The sequence below is a fragment of the Chenopodium quinoa genome, unplaced genomic scaffold (genome assembly GCF_001683475.1).
Source record: "Chenopodium quinoa cultivar QQ74 unplaced genomic scaffold, ASM168347v1, whole genome shotgun sequence".
Lineage (NCBI taxonomy): Eukaryota > Viridiplantae > Streptophyta > Magnoliopsida > Caryophyllales > Amaranthaceae > Chenopodium > Chenopodium quinoa.
Genome location: NW_018744239.1, coordinates 11480319 through 11498589, shown reverse-complemented (window position 1 = coordinate 11498589; position 18271 = coordinate 11480319). Strand labels below are relative to the sequence as shown.

The window sequence follows — 18271 nt, the reverse complement described above, 5'->3', positions numbered from 1 at the left end:
AAGAAAAAGGAGCACACTTATGGTGGAATACACTTCGTTATCCCCATTTATAGAAACCCACACAATATGCAACGATAAGTGGCACACAGGCCAATTAACCTACTGTTGCAAGTCGTAGATAAAGGGGGTCCATTTTTGAGAAAATCATAGAAAAGGTGGAATTATTATTTCCATATTTTTGAAAGGTGGGACTATTTTGAGAAAACTTGCAAAAGGTGGGATTACTCTTCTGAATTTTTCCTTGATAGACATTCTCTATAGTTTAGATTCATCTAAATTACAAATCATATCAAACTATTAATTAGACTTGAATTAGTTTAATAATCTCAACTTTGAGCCAATTTCATAATCGCAACTTTGAATAATTATTTAATAATTCGAACTTTATGGGATATTTCCTTTTATTAGTTCCAAGTGACCGGTAACCTGTTAAAGGGGTAACTTATTATTTTATTTTTTTGTTTAATACACACATGTCACCACGTGATTAGTCAAAAAATTAAATAAAAAAATATATATAAAAAAAAAACTAAAAAAAAAAACAGCCCATCCACACCACCATCCCACAACCGCCAACCCGGCATCCCCATCTCTCCAACCCTCCACCGGCAGCACCCCTCCACACCCCACCATCAGAATCCCTTGTCGGCACCCCAGCTGCCCCCGTTGCGTCACCCATGGCATCCCATTCCCTCCCCACCTCGACTTCCATCCCACACGAAATCCCTAAAAACCCCTCCACCAGCCCATCAAACCTCCAACCCGACCCCCCACACCCCCCGAAACCCTAACGTTTAGGGGTTTTTGAGGGTGGTGGGAGGGGTGAATTGGGGTTTCGGAGGTGGGGGAAGGGCTTTCTAAGGGTTTTGTGGGGAGGGCAAGGAGTTTCGAGGATGGTGGTTTCAGGTGAAAGGGAGAGGTGACGGAGGGGCGGGAGCTAGGCACCAGCGAGGGGTGGTGTTAAAGGGGTTGTCAGAGGGTGGGAGGGGTGGAATTGTCAGTGGGTCGTGGATGGGCTGGTTTTTTTTTAAAAAAAAAAAAATTGACCAATCACATGGTGGTGGGACCAATAAAAACAAATACCTTATAAAGTTCAAATTATTAAATGATAACCGAAATTTTTGATTTTAAAAGCAAATGGCTTAAAGTTGGGATTATTAAAGGAAAATTTGTCAAAACCCACCTTTTAAATCACTTTTGTTGTGAAAAACCACCTAATAAATTTTTTTTGTAAAAACACACCTAAAACCAGAATTTGTTTACAAGTTAACACCTTAGGCCGGTTTTAGGGGGATTCACTGGTTTTTTGGCTTCGATCCTTACGTGAAAGTCACGTGCTTGCTCATAAAAATCCTAACCATTCTTTTTTCCCTCCAATTACTTTCTTCCTCCTCAAAACCACCAAGACTACCGCCTAGCCAACCCTAACCACCATCACCGCCCACCAACCAACTTATCCTTCATCACCACCCACCCGAAAAAACCTCTCCCTTTCTTTTTTTTCCCTTTTCCCCCTTCTAAGTAGACTTTCTCTCTCCTTCATTCTTCCTAGCAACCCTTGAATTCTGTCAATTGAAGGGGCAAACTCCATTGTTTTGCTCAAATTGCTATAAAATTAACCTAATTTTAAGGAAGGTAAGTTGTTAAAGTTAATGAAATTGGTTATTAATTTCGTTTGTTTTTTATATACCTTAGTTTAGGGTTTTTAATAGGAGGAAAGAAAGGGGAAAAAATGCTATCAACCCTCCTCTCTCTCTCTCTCTATTGGTTTGTTTTAGGGTGTTAAGGGTGTTTATGGAGATGCTTAGGTTTTTTTGGGTTGTTTTCATGGTGGGTCTAGTGGTTTTGGAGGGTGATTGATGGTGTACGTGGTGGGGTTTAGAATAATTTGGATAGCCAGTGATGACAACTAAGTTGATTGGCAGTGGTTTCGGCGGTTGGGTTGGCTAAGCGGTAGTGTTGATGTCGGCGGCAGGTTTGGCTAACTGTGGTCAGGTGGTTTTGAGGAAAGAGAAAGTAATTGGAGTAAAAGGGGGGGGGGGAAGAAAGGAAGGGTATGAGCATGTGACCTTCACGTAAGGGTCAGCGCCGAGAAACCGGCCTAAGGTGTTATTTCGCAAAAAAAAATCTGGTTTTAGGTGTATTTTCTCACAAAAAAAAAAAAAAATGCTGTAAAAATGTAGTGTTTGACAAATTTTCCATTATTAAAACCAATTTTTCCTTAGATTTTTTTTTTTGACGGGAATTTTTCCTTAGATTTAAACGGTAAGATTTTCAAAACTTTGTTTATATCAAGTAGTGTTTGGTTGTAAAAAAACAAAAGTAGTGTTTGAATCAAATTGCTAAAAGCTACTACCCAATAACATAGATATTACGCTCAAGATAGAATTAAATTTGATTGCCCATGAACATTTTTTTTAAGTTCATGAGAACCAAAATTTAATTAATGTAAAAAAAAACCCAAGAACTTCCTAATCTTCTAGTCAGAAGAAAATCTTCAATCATCACGTTCAAACCTAAAATCATGTACCGGAGAAAAATGAAAGATTTTACACCCTAATTCTCACGTTCAAACCTATAACTACTCTGTACATCTTGCTATTGGCCAACTTGGCATCATCCTTCACTAAGTAGCCTAGCTTTCATCAAATGCACAAAATATGCATCATGAAGCAGGTGTTACATAATGCCCAAATTTCCGCCTGTGGCGACTAAAGTCGGACACAAACCTGAAAGTAAGGCCACACTCTTCAATCTTGCACTGATATGGACGTTCACCAGTGTGTAGTCTCATGTGCTCAGTCCTAGCCCATGCCCATTTGAAAGTCATAGTGCAGCCTGTCCATGAGCACTTTAGAGGCCTCTCATCGTCATGAACTCGTTGATGAAGAACCACAGACTTATGGGACCTGAACTTCTTCCCGCATCCTCTGTGATGGCATTTGTTGTTCTTGTGTGATGACAGATCAACCTTTGTCCTAAATAACATTCGACAACCCTCACGACTACATCTGTAAGAAGTTTTATCATCTAGCACTTGATTGCAGGAAGCTCTGCCCGAAGATTTCTTTAGCTTTTTAGTCAGGGGCTTTTCTTTTGTAAGTTCAGCAACATTGCTATCAAGTGTATGAACTAAACCGTTTCGATTCTTCCTTGGCCTTAAACCTTCACACGGACTTTTTATAAAGTTTTTATGGGCTTCAGTTTGCAGCTCTACTTTTCTTCTTCTTTTGCTTCCATCCCTAGAAGTCATTTTTGCAGTAGCCAACTTAATTTCCTGTTTTTCCTGCATGCTCAACAATGAAGAAGCACACTCACCAGTTTGAGAACTACCAGTGAGGTTATCCTTAGGTAAGATATGCATATCTACCTCCACAGTAGTAGTATCATGTTTACAAGGCTCACTCTCACCCGCATTATTCGCTGCATTAGCATAAACCTCAAGCGTATTGCAGGAGTTGTCTGGGACTGAATTTACAGTAATCTGATCATCATTCAGCTCTTCAGGTATGCACAACATTGCAAGATCAATTATTTTAGCCATGCAGCCATATTCACCTCCTGCCCCCTTTCTAGCACTGCTCGATATCCCTGCATCTGGCATAGCAGAACCAATTAAACTAGGACAACTCTCAGCATCCATGTGCTCATTTAAATTATCAGTCTCCCCAGAAATTCTGAGCACATTGGATTCACATGATGCAGATGTAAAAGCTTCATTAATTACAGGATCCCTGTTCAGAGCAGGGGCCTCAACTTCCTCACATACCACAAATCGTTTTTCCAAACTCTTGGAACAGGAAGTCCCTGGAATGTCCTCATTGTGATCATTAACCTTTCCACGATCAGCATCAGAAGCATTGTTTGCTCCAGTAAAAGTTCTTGATGTAGTCCTATACTTCCTCCTAGAGTATTGGAGAAGTACCTTTCGTTTACTTTCCATAGAGCTGGTAACATGAATAATCTCATCCTTCTTTGAGAGATTGCCATTACAATTTGTTGCAAGAGTTCTGCAGTTTGACTTCTGTTTTGTCCGAGATTTTCTAGAACACCATTTGATATATGAAATTCTTGAATCAGGAGCCATAATGGAAAGTAAATAGTCAATATTCAGTGCATGCTCTATCTTCTTTGGGAGACTATCTTTTCTGGTCTTGACACTAAACCTTAGGTTGATTCCAAGTTTTGACGTCCAGTCTTCTTGGGAGTCATTAAGTTTCTCATCAATTGCAATATCAATCAGATTCAGTTCTTCCTGAGAAACAGAATCAAATCGAACCTCTTTATAATTAAATGAGGTTCTGAGTTCTTCAGCAACAGCTGCAGCATTTGCCTTATACTTTTGATAGTCTGCAGTACAAAGGCAATAAAAGATCAGGAGGTAAAAGTCAAAATCAAGGAAGTCGTTGAAAATTCTCTAGAAATATGACACAAATTTTAGATTTAAAAACACAAAATGTTCCCATGTTCATAGATCAGCGTAGCAAGAAACAAAGATGAAAGTGTGAATCTCACGAACACAATCCGTACTTATTTGCAAAAATGCTAGTGAGCTACTTTTACATCACTTGGAATGATCTTGAGAGGTCCTTATGTACAGAACTAAACCCCTACCAAGACTAGTGAGGCTGAAAAATAACAAGCATGTGAAAACTCCACAATTTGCTGACTATGTTCAGATGAAAGGTTTAGAGCAACATTATGCACCAGTGATGATACAGAAACACAAAAGAACGGCTTACCAGAGTGGCAGATTACAAGCATCTTTGCACCACCTTTGGGTCTTAAAAGCTCTTCAATTTTTACAGCATGCTCCAAGCAGAAAATCCGCGGTCTCAAAAACCCAGAAGTATCCCATGTCTCATCATCATTGGTCTCTGTACCAAATAAAGAAATCATTAAATCTAGCTTTAGACCTGTATGATACACGATAAAAATATGAAGATTTAACATACTTATGAGACATCATTTCTTTTATTCAAAACATCCTTACTTTTGCATGTCGTACATGATAATTCGATCTAATTTTAAAGTATAATTCAAACTCTTTCCAATAGTATGAATAGTAGAAGATTTTGAATTATTAAAAAAAATGTAAACTTAGCTTACAGATTATAAAGGTCATTTTTTCCACTTATTGATAAGTTTCCTAAACTCTTTCCAACGGTATGAATATTAAAAGATTTTGAATTATTCAGATGAAGATACATACATACATACATACATACATACATACATACATAAATATATATATATATAAAGGTACCCTTGACTAACATATTATTATAGTCCTTTTTACAATTATTTAAAACTTTTCTAAACTCTATTGATCTATTATTGTCAAATGATCCCTGATGTTCAATTGTTCATTTTATTTCCTAAAATCAACTATCCCTTCCAGAGAGATTTACACCTTTATTCGTCCAAGTTCTTTACATTTTTTTACTTTATCAAATTTTGGCAAACCTCATTTACTACTTATTTCATTCACCCCACTCCCTTAATTTTCCCACCTTTTCAATACAAAAAAACTTTTTTGGTTTTTACACTCTTTCCAACACTTTATACACCTTTTTTCTTACACCACTCCAACATAAACACACTCTCTAATTGCCTTAACTTGTATTATAAATTGTGTGAACAGAAATCGTAATAAAATATTGGAAACATATTTTTGTCCAATATCTTACAGTAATAATTTTATTATTTGTACTCTATATATCTATATCCTTAACTCTATAGTGACATGGCAATTCCATGCGGCCCTTCCAATGCTACCAAATAAAGTAATGCCTAATAAAAAAAAGGAAGAAACTAAAAGGCAATCAGCTGACTAGCTCACCATTATGCAACTAACAGTTCAAACAAATTTTTATAAGTCATTTGGTTTGGATATTTTAGCAAAAACATATCATAATAACTGCCAATAAAACTGAATTTCTGCACTGAATCACACGGATTCTATTGGACTATCAATCAAGTACGCATACAGAGAGAAAGAGGTCATCCAGTGAAGTGGAGGTAGTTCCTCACCATTATTGCAAACAAGTGAATAATAGCAGTAAAGGAAAAAAAGTGATTCAACCCAATCATGCTATAACTAATTATGATTATGATGACATACCTGGAGAATAGATCTTAGTGCTGCATTGAATGTGACGCGAATCTGATGGTCTTGAAATATCAACCACCCCAGATACATTCATCTTCACTGCAGATAAATTTTCCATTGATGCCATCTTTGATGGTTGAACCACTGACATAATTGGATATCCAAGAATTCCACAAGCAACACACACCAAGGTTCCAGAGTCAACTTGAAAGTCACACAAAATATCATTACTATCCAGACATAAGGCATTAGGAGTTTTCCTATGTGAGGTTAGCTGGAGATTATCCTCATTCACACTCTTGTATGGCTGGACAGACATATCAACCCCTTTTATGGGGGCAGCATCCATAATAGTTCCAGCTTGAGAGTATCGGGCAAGTGATGGAAGTGAATCAGGGTGCCATAACACAGCACGAAATGCCGATTCTTTTCCTAGTAGAGTATTTAATAGATGATTTTCCTTGAGAACATCTTCAATAAAAGCTTTTTTAACCAATAGCTCTCTTTCTTCCTTCAAATGATTTCTCAAACGAGAGCTCCGTGCACCAGGAAGCAGAGTTCTTGGGACCCTGCTAGATTTCAAGTATAATAAACAAACATAAGACAAGCATGAATACAAAATTACACACACACCCCATCATCATCATCATTCAACATATATAAATGTGAGAACACCATACCTGTCAATTCCTGGCCGACCCGCTAACCCGACTTGACATGAATCTAAACACGAGTTACAAAGAGAGAACCTGAATTGACCCAATTTGACCCATGTGTCATAAATTGTAATGACCCAAATGACTCTACCCAATGACCCGAAAACTTACCCGAACCCGACCCGTTGACCCAATTACCAGGTCTTACTTTACTTATATAAGAATAGATCTAAACCATTAGATTGGTTTAGATCTAAAGATTGAGATCACTTATCATTAAAAGCATAATGGTAATTAATCAAATAACTCCTACATACTAAATCAGATCATATCTTCTTCCCCAATTTTCTCTCTCCAAAATTCCCCCATTTTCTGTCTCTTGAAATTCCTCAAAGATTTCTTCAAATTTCATCAATAGTTTTTATCCTTCGTCAACAATTTTCAAACCTATCCTAATTTTACCCACATTTATTCACAATATGTAGTAAAATGGCTACAAGTATACTAATTTCTCCAAATTTTTGAATTGTTAAAAGAAAAACCCTAGATTTCGTGAATTGTCACATGAAACTCAACGGAGAAAAATTGCAGCGAAATCTCAACAAATATCGTGAAAGAAAAAGGTAAGTATAGATTTGTGATTTTGAGCTTTTACCATGTGAATTTCAAGTATTAACTATTATATATTTGTTGTTTGAATTTTGGTGTAGAAAGAATTGTCTAAGTCATCAGAAATTCATAATTACACATTGATCTTTTTCAATTGCTCATCCTACTCATCTACAAGCAACAAGGTAATTACAAACTTATTAGAATTTCATAATTTCAAGTAATTTGCGAATTTTGAGGTTCAAAATAATATTAGTCTAAACTAAATACTTCCTCTGTTCTTTTTTATTTGACCAGTTTCTTTTATCACACTTGCCAATGTAAAACATTAACGGTCAATAACTTTTAATTCTCCATAAGTAAAAATTATAAAATTTATATATTATGATAGTACTTATTGAGACAAATTCAAAAAGATTCCACATGAATATGTTTTTCCTTACATATTAACAAAAGACGGTCAAAGGAGAGATGATGAATAGTATAAAAGTCAAAGCGGGTCAAGTAAAAAAGAACGGAGGAAGTAATATGATAGTCCAAATTTTTAATGAAATTTTCTTACTTTTTATAATGTAAAAGTTGAATCTAATTGGTAGAAGTCATTGTTCAATTTTTTAGAACATAATCTATATATATATATATATATATATATATATATATATATATATATATATATATTAGGGGAAGGCTCTTGTGAGAACTCCTCCTTTATGTGAGAACCATTTCTTATGTGAGAACACTATGTATATTCTAAATTTTTACTCGTATATTCTAAATTTTAAATCTAATGTTCTGAATATTTACTCAAGTATTCAAATTAAGTCAAATTAAGTCAGATGCTCTAAATTAGTACTCACGTGTTCTAAACCATAAATAAGTTAAGTTAGATGTTATAAATTTTAAATAACTTGTTCCAAAATTTTAACTTATATGTTCTAAATTTTAAAACATATGTTCTAGGATTTTAAATTATATGTTCTAGAATTTAAAGCATATGTTCTAATTTTTACTCATATATTCTAATTTTTTACTCACATTTTATATATTTTATACTTGGTGTTCTAAATTTATATTCACATGCTCTAAATATTAAATTAAACGTTTTAAAATCTACTCATATGTTCTAAATTTAGTCAAGCGAATTGTCTAAATTTTTACTCACATGTTCTAATTTTTAAATCAAATGTTCTAAATTATTACTCACACATATGTTCTAAATTATTACTCATATGTTCTAAATTTTAATTTTAGTCACATGTTCTAAATTTTAACTCATATGTTCCAAATTTGTACAAACATGTTCTAAATTTTAGATCAATTCTTATATAAGTTTGTGTTCTCACATATGGACCTATTCTCACGGGATCCCTCCCCTATATATATATATATATATATATATATATATATATATATATATATATATATATATATATATACATATTAAATTGAAAGGAGGTTTTGGTGATAAATTTTACTTTTCCAAAATACCCCTTTCATCTTTTATTTTCTTTTATAAAAAAAAAAGAAAAAAAAGAAAAAAAAAACTACCATTTTTTTTAATTATAACTACCATCTTTTAAAAATCACAAAAAATCCTTTATTCAAAAATTTAAAGATACATATTCTTTTTTAAAAAAATTAAAAAAAAAAAAAAAAAAAAAAAAAAAACTTCCATTTTTTATTTTTATTTTTTGCAGGAAGTCATATCCTACTATTAACCTCTACAATTTCATCAATTTTCAAACCCAAATAAGGTAGATAATATTTTAGGCAAAAAAAGGAGACTCAAGCCATCTAGATTTTTATATTTCAGACGCAATGTGCGTGTGTCTCTTAGCTTGTATATATAAAATGAGAAGGATGAATGTGCATATATTTTCTACTAAATGTGCAAATTTGATTTACGACTTTACTATTTTTTAGTAAAATTTATGCTCATTATGCACAAAAAAAATACACATTGAATTTCAGTCATATTTTTGCACATATGATTTAAAATTGGAAATTTAACAAGAATTATCCAACATTTGCTGTGTTCTCTCAATATAATCAAACCTTTCGATAACCCTGAATAAGCCTAAGTTTACTACCCATTTTTTCCCAACAACCCTAGCAGGTCACCCTACCTATTATAACCCGTTACCATCCACATGTCACATCCTAATTGGTCATATTATTTATTTTTTATTAAATCTTTTAATTCTAATAATAATTATAAAAAAATAAAAAAATTCCTTGCTTCTCCTTCCTCTTGCTCTTCCTGCTCCTATCTCTCCTCCCCTTTCATGGCCACCATTAACCCCATCCACCACCACACTTCAGCCACCCAACATCAATCGCACAGCAGCCCGACCTTCTATTGCCACCAGCAACCCCATAGAACAACTGGCAGCAACCACCAAACCGCCCGCACCACCATACCACCAACTTGACGCACCTCCCTGCGCAACAGCTGCCCGTCCACAGCGGCAGCTACACTCCCCCTAGCTTGCCACCTGTACCATCCTCATCTCACTGCCGCAACAACCCACAGCAGCACCCACACGCATCTATTCTGCCACCTTTCAATCTAGCTGGCCAATCAACAATTCAAGCAATGCCACGCTCCAAGGCAACCAATTCAGTGCATAAGCAGTCCGCAAAAAGCTTAAATTCAGCCCCAAATCGATTAAAAATAGTGAGTGTGGCTCACGTTGTGGTAGCGCGCTGATTGGAAGGGGAAGACATTGGGAGGGGGGGGGGGCTGGTTGACAAGGAGGGGAGGGGGTAGTGGGGCTGGCTGGTTGACAGGGAAATCGGGTAGGTTGACGGGGAGGTGAGGTGGTGGTGGGAAAGTTCAGGGAGGTGAAGGAAGGAGGGGAGAGAGAGAGGAAGGCCATTGTTAATGGTTGGAGCTTTACATCAATGATGTTGAGGAAGAGGAAAAAAATTAAATAGGCTCGCTATGAGAAAATAAATAGTAAACTTAGGATTATTTTGGGAGAACGGGGAAAAGATTGAATTTTCTTGTTGAATTAAACTTTAAAATTTAGAATAAATGATTTAAAATTTAGAACAATTGGTTTAACAGAGTTAGAACATATGAGTAAAAAAAATTGGAACATCTGATTTAAGATTTATAAAATATGAGTAATAATTAAGAACATCTTATTTTAGATTAAAAAAATATGAGTAATAATTTAGAACATCTGATTTTATTTTTAAAACATGTGAGTTTAAACATAGAACACCTTAAAAGGCATTTGTAAACATTATAATAGAGCTTCCATCTCATTGAAGTGTCTATCAGTACTTATTACTCCCAATTCATAATGTTCCAAACATTTACTTTTTGCACAAGAATTAAGGAAAAAAACTGTAAAAAGGTGGGTGATGTAATTAAAGACAGATAGTGTATTAGAGAGAGTGTAATAAGTTGGTAAAGTATAAGAAGGTGGATAAAGTAAAAGGGTGAGTGGAAAGGTAAGTATTGTGGAGTAAGCAGGTATGGTAATAAAAAAGGATTTGCCAAAAACAGAATAGAGTGAAGTGCTAAAAATCCTTTCTAGTCAGAGCCACTATGTAATTATAGGGATAAAATTAAAAATGCCTCCTTTTTTCTTAACATATATGGTGATATAAATATACCCTCTTTAGTCTTAAAGAGAATATAGCATTTGATAGAAATGAATAGAGGATGAGGACCTCTGTTGACGACCACCAAAGATAAAGATATTTGGTTCAAGCAGGCAATCCCATCTGATAGGGATTAAAGCTTTGACATTGTTGTTGTTGGCTTCTTAAAGGCATATAGCACTTGATAGAAATCAATGGAGGACGAGGACCTTCGTTGACGACCACCAAAGATAAAGATATTTGGTTCAAGCACACAATCCCATCTGATAGGGATTAAAGCTTTGACATTGTTGTTGTTGGCTTCTTAAAAGCATTGGGTGGTGTGGTATATTTTATTTTCAGCTTGACCTTCCAGTGCAATAAAAATCATTGTATCTAGACTTATTTGTCTGAGATGTGACAATAACTCAAAACAAATTAATATAGTCCATCTAGACCACTACACTCAGTCTTTTTTAAGTGCCCCAGTTTGCCCAGCATATTTGCCAACACAGAATTCTGACCAATAATTTCTTAAATTATCAAAAATTAAAGTTTATAAAAAGTCCATCTTTAGAAACTATACACTGAGACGACTTTAACATTAGATATAAAGCATTGGCTCCAGGACATCCGTGAGAAACAAAAACATTTATCTCATTGTGACAACTCACCATATTTCTCTCTCCTCTAGCTACTCCACCACCAAACCAAAATATTTCGTTCTCTCTCCTCCTCTCCCATGGCCATGCCAATCAACCCACCTAGAAGCGGCGGTAAGCCGGCCGGCGGAACAAAAGATACCATAGTAGCAAAATATATAAATTAGGCCATAGTGAACCCTTAGGAAAAGGCTTTTGCTAGCCGCCGTAACTTTTGTGGCCAGAAAACTTAAAAGTGGTGGTGGTGATTTCCATAGCTAGTGGTCGTGCAGTGGGGAAGAAATTTGGTATGATGGTGCTAGCGATCGTCTACAGTGTTGATGGTGGTGGAGTAGCTAGAGGAGAGGAAGAAGGTGGGTCTCTTATTATAACAAAATGTGGAAAAATCCAAAACTGTCCCTACTATTCATAAATAAATAGTCAAAAATACCCCAGAGATAAACATTTCTGCTTTTCACGGATATAAACTTGGATTTAAATTGTTCAAAATGGAATATGGGGCACTTAAAACAAAAATTTAAAAAAAACACAGTGGGAGTACATAACAATGTCTCAATTGTATATGCAGGGGAAACAAAAATTATTAAAAACATTGCTGACCTTAATACAAAAGACATAGTCAATAAGTAAAGCAGTTGTTGATGGGAGAGCATTGGCAAATGATCCATTACAGCCCGCCGCACTGCCGCTTCCTTCGCTATGGTGAGCCATTGAGGTGTGCCAAAGTTGGCAGCTTCTCCACAATTAAAACCTACACACATTACAACGAGCAGATTCAGTGGAATCACAGAGGGGTTCTTTATGAGAGGCCAATACTCTGCCCAAGGGTATAGGATATATGAAGATCAAGTATAAGATAACTAAATTACAAAGTAACCATTAAAAGACAAAACAGAGGCCAGACTTTGTGTTTACTTATATTCTCCTAATGTATTTGTACATTATCGCATCACTTAGTTGACAAGTGCAGTTGTGCTCCCTTAATCCCCTCCAACCCACCCCACTCCTTTAATTGTATACTTACTTTTCATTCACCTTATACATTGTTGCATCATTATATTGGCTTGTGTTGTTCCCCCTCCCACCCCCACCCACATGATAAGAAAGTCAGCAACTCAACACATTATCAAACACATCCAGCTGATGCATCAAGAGATAAAGGTATTAGAGACATGTTACAAACACAGATCTTTTGTTTCTCCAATGTAAACCCACATAGCTTACTATAATACAATATTCTTACAATAACTAATTTTCCTTACATACAAGTATTGTTAATAATAACTCGCGAAAAACAATGAATATTACAAGGCAATAATCTACAGCATTTACGGAGGTAATTTGGTGGCATGCTGGAAATGTAGAGCACAGTCATACACAAGCTAAAACCTCACCACATTGAATTATAATGTAATATTCTGTGAATTAAACATTAATAATTATAGCCACAAAACTTGCAATGATCTATAAACAATTTTGTAAAGTAATTACCATGACTGAATCCTAAATGATAAGCCCTTGGAAACGTCACTACAAATTCACCAGGGTTTTGTACCAACCTACAAAAGATGCATACAATTTAATACTAAAAAATAAAAAAGAAGGAAAAGAAAAGATGGGCAGCAATTTGTAACATATATAGCATAAAATAAAATAAAATAAACTATACAAAAAACAAAGTAGGCAAAACCGCTAGAACTCGATCTTGCCATCAGAACTTCAAATTATAAAATAAACATACCTGCAACATGGAATACCAGAAGCAACCACCATCTCAGGTGACAAAAGAGTGGTCTTCTCTCCAAGAATTTTTAATGCAGCTGCACAAGAGACGACTACCTGAGTTACAATAGTATAGAGTTTAACCAATAAGAGAATCCATACAAGAAGATAGAAAAATAGATATCAGTTGGTAATGTAGAAGCAATAACCAACTCGATGTCATTCATTTGTGTGTTGTCCAATAGAGATTACATCTCAAATATAAAGCCTGCCATCTCAATCAAAACAAATAATATTTTTTTTTAAGTCAACAAGAGGAAAAATGACAACACAGCTCCAAATTCTTTGAGAATACAGTGTGTCTTTTCTTTGTCATGACTGATGGAGCAACATTGTTCAAATCAATCAAATTAATGAGAATTTTCATGTACTACCTCTGTTTCAGGTTAAATGCAACATGTTGACTTCTCCACTATTCACATATTTTTCTTTAACCATAATATATTAATCACATATGATAACAAATGTTAGCATATAAGTTGTTCATAGATTTATCTAAATGTATGTTTTCAAGAATTTCAACAAATCAACTTTTCATAATTTTAATTGATAGATAATTAGATATATGGGCTCAAAGTTAAGCATTGGCAAGTGTGCAAGTCTTAGGAGGGAGTCGCATTTTGATGTTATGGACCTGTAGAATTTAAATAAATTTACTTACACTCGGAAAACTATAACATGCTAGGAGTTATATTCAAGGCCCTAAGATGAGCATTGGTTTCATTGCTATTTGGTATTCAGCATGGAATTGAGCCATGGGTATTAGGATGCATAATAAAATGTTTTAAAAACCTCTAAATCATGCACAGTCGCTACAGCCAAACTCATCTGCCCATAATGCTGCTCCATTCTCACCAATATCACAGCCACAAAAAAAATTGCCCTGGCAGGCTGGCATGCAAGAAGCCAATTTGTGACACTAATGATAGGGCTTCACTGCCTTGATTTACAAACTTATAATCCTAGGTGCACCACTATCTATGCCAAAATGAATTACCAATGCAGAGCCACCACAAAGTAGTGCTTCACAAAAATGTGACATCAAGTACGAACCAACAAAATACCATAAAGGTGTGCAACCATAACTTCACATATCATATATCAAGACCCACCATGCATTCCCCAGCACCCTATCATATAGAGATATCTGAATCATGACCCTCCATGTACAATTTTAAGGGCCATAATTAATCACGTTTAGGTTAAATATGTTATTAAGACTAATATAAATACATAATGGACAATAATCCCATTAACTTTCTTTGTGATATTAGTATAGAATTCTCAATCCTAGTCTGTCAATGGCTTTCCTTTGTAGATTCAGGGTTAGCGGCATTTTTTTTCTTCATAAATCAACATTTTGGGATGGGACTATTTAAAACAATGCTTGTACAGCAAATTTTGCTTGATGTTATATAATTAAAAAATCTCAAAACCACAAAAATAAGCAACTTTTATTTTAAGAGTTATTTTACACAAAATTTGTAAAACAAATTCATCAATTCATAACATTCCATAATAATTGATGGAGGAAAAAAAAATTCAGCTTACAAGAAACAAAAACAAACATAATCTGAATTAGTATTGAATAATTGGACAGAATGTATGATTTAGAAGATTAAAAAACTAAAATACCTAATTGTTTTCCTCGCTTCTTTACCTTATCCTCACTTCTTCTCTATTAGCCTCTCCTCTATGCTGCCCTCTATATATCCTTTATGTAACTTATTTAATGTCTGCTCTATCCCCCTCTTTCAATTCTTTCTCCTCCAACAAACTCTTGATTGATCCTATAGTGTCCTCTTTCACTGTTTTTCTCCTTTAGCAAACTCATTTTCTCCTTTAGCAAACTCTTGCTTAATCCTTTCTCCCTTCCGGTCACGTTGGATTCATAACAAAGATTCGACTGCACAAACTCAGATTACTTATACACTCACTCTCATAACTATACCTCAACATGGTTCCCCACTTTAGTTTAGTCCACATAGCACTCTACGCTGCCACCACCACAACAGACCTATTACCCATAAATAGAAGAAACACTTGGTACTTACCACTCCTTTTTAATAAGGGTAATCCACCTTAGTGTCTTTCAAATGCATCTCATTATAACTCACCAGAGACAGAGGGATAAGAGGGTGTCTTAAGTATAGCAATGATTAGACACACTTTCTGATCCATTATGAGCTTATATAATCACCGGTGATGTTTTCAACCATTATTCTCAACAGATAGATCAAAAGGAAAAGGAAAAAAAAAAAAACTACCATCAACCCGGAAAGACCCTTCAATAATAGAGAAAGGATTGCCTATTTCAAACAAAGAATTTGCTTCAAGCTCTTCATAACATCATAAACTTCGAGAATGTTTATAATATAATGATCACTACGACACTGCTCCAAGGAAATCTCAACTAGTTATGATAGTCATACAACAGAAAAATCTAGCTACTCCTAAAACAAGTGAAAGTTAATAGAAGAGAGGTACATCACTCTCTAATTCCATACTGTCTTTGTAAGCATGAGACATTCATTTTCTCACATATCTCATTTTAGGTGGTTGATAATACTGACCAGTATCTATCACCAGCAATTCAAAATTAATCACTCCCATAATTTATTAAAGCCAACTGCCTACACAAGCTATGTCATCCAGAACCAAATAGTGTTAGCCAACAGGCCAACACTCAGTTACTACATACACCAATCTGCCTGATAATCTGATCATGGGATCACTATACTAGGATAGATTAATGACTTCATGGGATACCATCACTGACTCCTGAATGATTAGCACTAAAAGCAAGTCAAAATACTACATAATATAATAATGACGTACCCAAGTGGTCCATATCTCCTCCATAAGCCTGTTTACGTATAACATCTTCAAAAGCAAATGCATGCTCCCCAGGAATCGCATACCATGTCTTTGGTGAACCCGTATGCAGAAAATTCAAGCTATGAAGTTCATGATCTTCAACATGCCAGGCAAACCAGCTGAACAACATACCAATGTACACCATTGGTGATGTAACACCAGGAATATCATCCAGCATAAAACGAGTAAGTGATCCAGCAGAGCGAGCAATTACTTGTAGGTTCCAAGGACAGTTTGATAACTTCCATCCCGCAGTACCTTCAAGTTCAGCATCAGCACGAAGGTCTCTCTGCTTAGTAAATTGAGGAATATCATCTGGTGATGATGCTTCTAAATCAATACGTTCCTTTTCTAACGCTTCAAGTGGACTTGAACTCGGCACTAGATCTTCACCTTCTACCCCAGCACACAGACTTGCTTCCTTGTTTACACTCTGTTGCCTCAAGTAGGATCTACCTCCAGGACTTGGACCACACATTCTCTTCCTCTTATTACAAGCACGGAAGTAACCCGAAAATCCCTCTGGCTCACCAAAACCAGAACCTGGAACATCATTTGCATATTCAATATATATAGGCTTCTCTGAAGCGGCTTTCCAAAACAATGCCTCAATAGTTAAAGGAGTAACTTCCTTCACTGAACCTAACACACTCCTACTAAACGCTTTCGACTTAGATTCAAACTGTTCCAGTGTGTATAACTCCCCACTTTGCCATACTTGCTTTTGTGCCGCCAGTTGTGACACATCAACCCCACCCTTGCTTCTCTTTGCCTCTTTCCCCAGTTCTTGTTGCCTAGTAGTGAATACAGCTCTATTCTTAACCTCATGCCTCTTGTCTTGATTTACCCTCTTTGACAAATCACCGGTTTCTTTCAAATTCACATCCAAACCCAATTCACGAGTTCTCAAAAGGGTTTTGTTTAGTTTGTCAAAAACATATCTTTTTGATGGTTTTGGCAATGGAGGAATCACTTTACATATGCCAAAAGGACCAACTTCTTTCTCAATTTTCGATATATAAGCAATTGGGTCAGCGAATTCGGTATCGGTCGGTCGGAATTCCGGTGCTAACGGCAATTCCTTCAGCCATTTGGGTAATACAACATTACCCATTAAAACCCAAAATTCAACACTACACGATCAAAATTGAATAACAATGTCGTCTACAGTTTCAAATCTCCGCAATTCTACGATTAATCATCAAGAATTCTCGCATAAACCCCAGATTCCAATTTAATTTTCAATTTTACTCACCAAATGATTAAATGAGATTTTACAGAATCCCAAGAGCATAGTATAATTGGGATGAAATTGAAGAAAAACTGACAAAAAATTATTAATTTTTATTAAAATAAAGACGAAAATTGACAGTAGAAATGTATGAAATTAACGTAACCTGGAACTGAAGTAAACCGTTTCAGAGGATTTTCAAAGAAGCAGCGATTCTTTAGAGAGACAAGAACTGAAGAAGGGAGCGACTGAGGTCAATTTTAATGTTTATATAACGCTTTAACGCGGTGCAAGATGGCTGCGTCTCTCACATTTATTGGTATATGGTTCGGATTATTGGGTCAGTTTTGATCAGGTCAAGTAATTTCAAGTCAAAATATGTCTTGCAGAGTATTAAGTCAAGTCTTTAAACTAGTCGGTTCATTTATATTACATATTTCTCGTGTTCAAATCAGGTAGATCATAAACAAAAGTCGTTGTTGGGTTTGGTCATGTTCAATCTAGGTTGTAAATGCTTCTTATTGAGTTCCATCACTTCAGGTCAGTTTGGGTTGAAATTTGCCTGCTTCTTTTAAAGTTCCTTTTCTTATGAATTGCTTGTCTCTAGATTAATGAGATAGTAAAGGGATAAAAGCAACTTGGACTAATGGAACAACTACTGTAGGATATTTTGTAATGTTGGTACTAAACAGGTCCATGCATGGAATAAATTACGCAGTCTTTTTCTGCAAAATTGTTGGTATGATAA

The 18271-nt window shown here is 35.4% G+C and overlaps 1 protein-coding gene across 2 annotated transcripts; it reads right to left on the bottom strand.

The window, feature by feature from the left end:
* Positions 1 to 2281: 2281 nt before the first annotated feature.
* Positions 2282 to 17789, bottom strand: LOC110694504 (probable lysine-specific demethylase ELF6). 2 transcript variants are annotated; one of them, XM_021871690.1, is made up of 7 exons: positions 16254 to 17789; positions 13375 to 13453; positions 13125 to 13192; positions 12234 to 12384; positions 6125 to 6684; positions 4743 to 4877; positions 2282 to 4350 (listed from the first exon to the last, which is right to left on the bottom strand). In XM_021871690.1, the coding sequence occupies exons 1-7, from the start codon at positions 17404 to 17406 to the stop codon at positions 2666 to 2668; spliced, it is 3831 nt and encodes a 1276-aa protein (XP_021727382.1). In that variant the 5' UTR covers positions 17407 to 17789; the 3' UTR covers positions 2282 to 2665. The 2 variants fall into 2 exon arrangements, with proteins under 2 accessions (XP_021727382.1, XP_021727383.1); XM_021871691.1 differs by having other exon boundaries at positions 6125 to 6681.
* Positions 17790 to 18271: the final 482 nt, after the last annotated feature.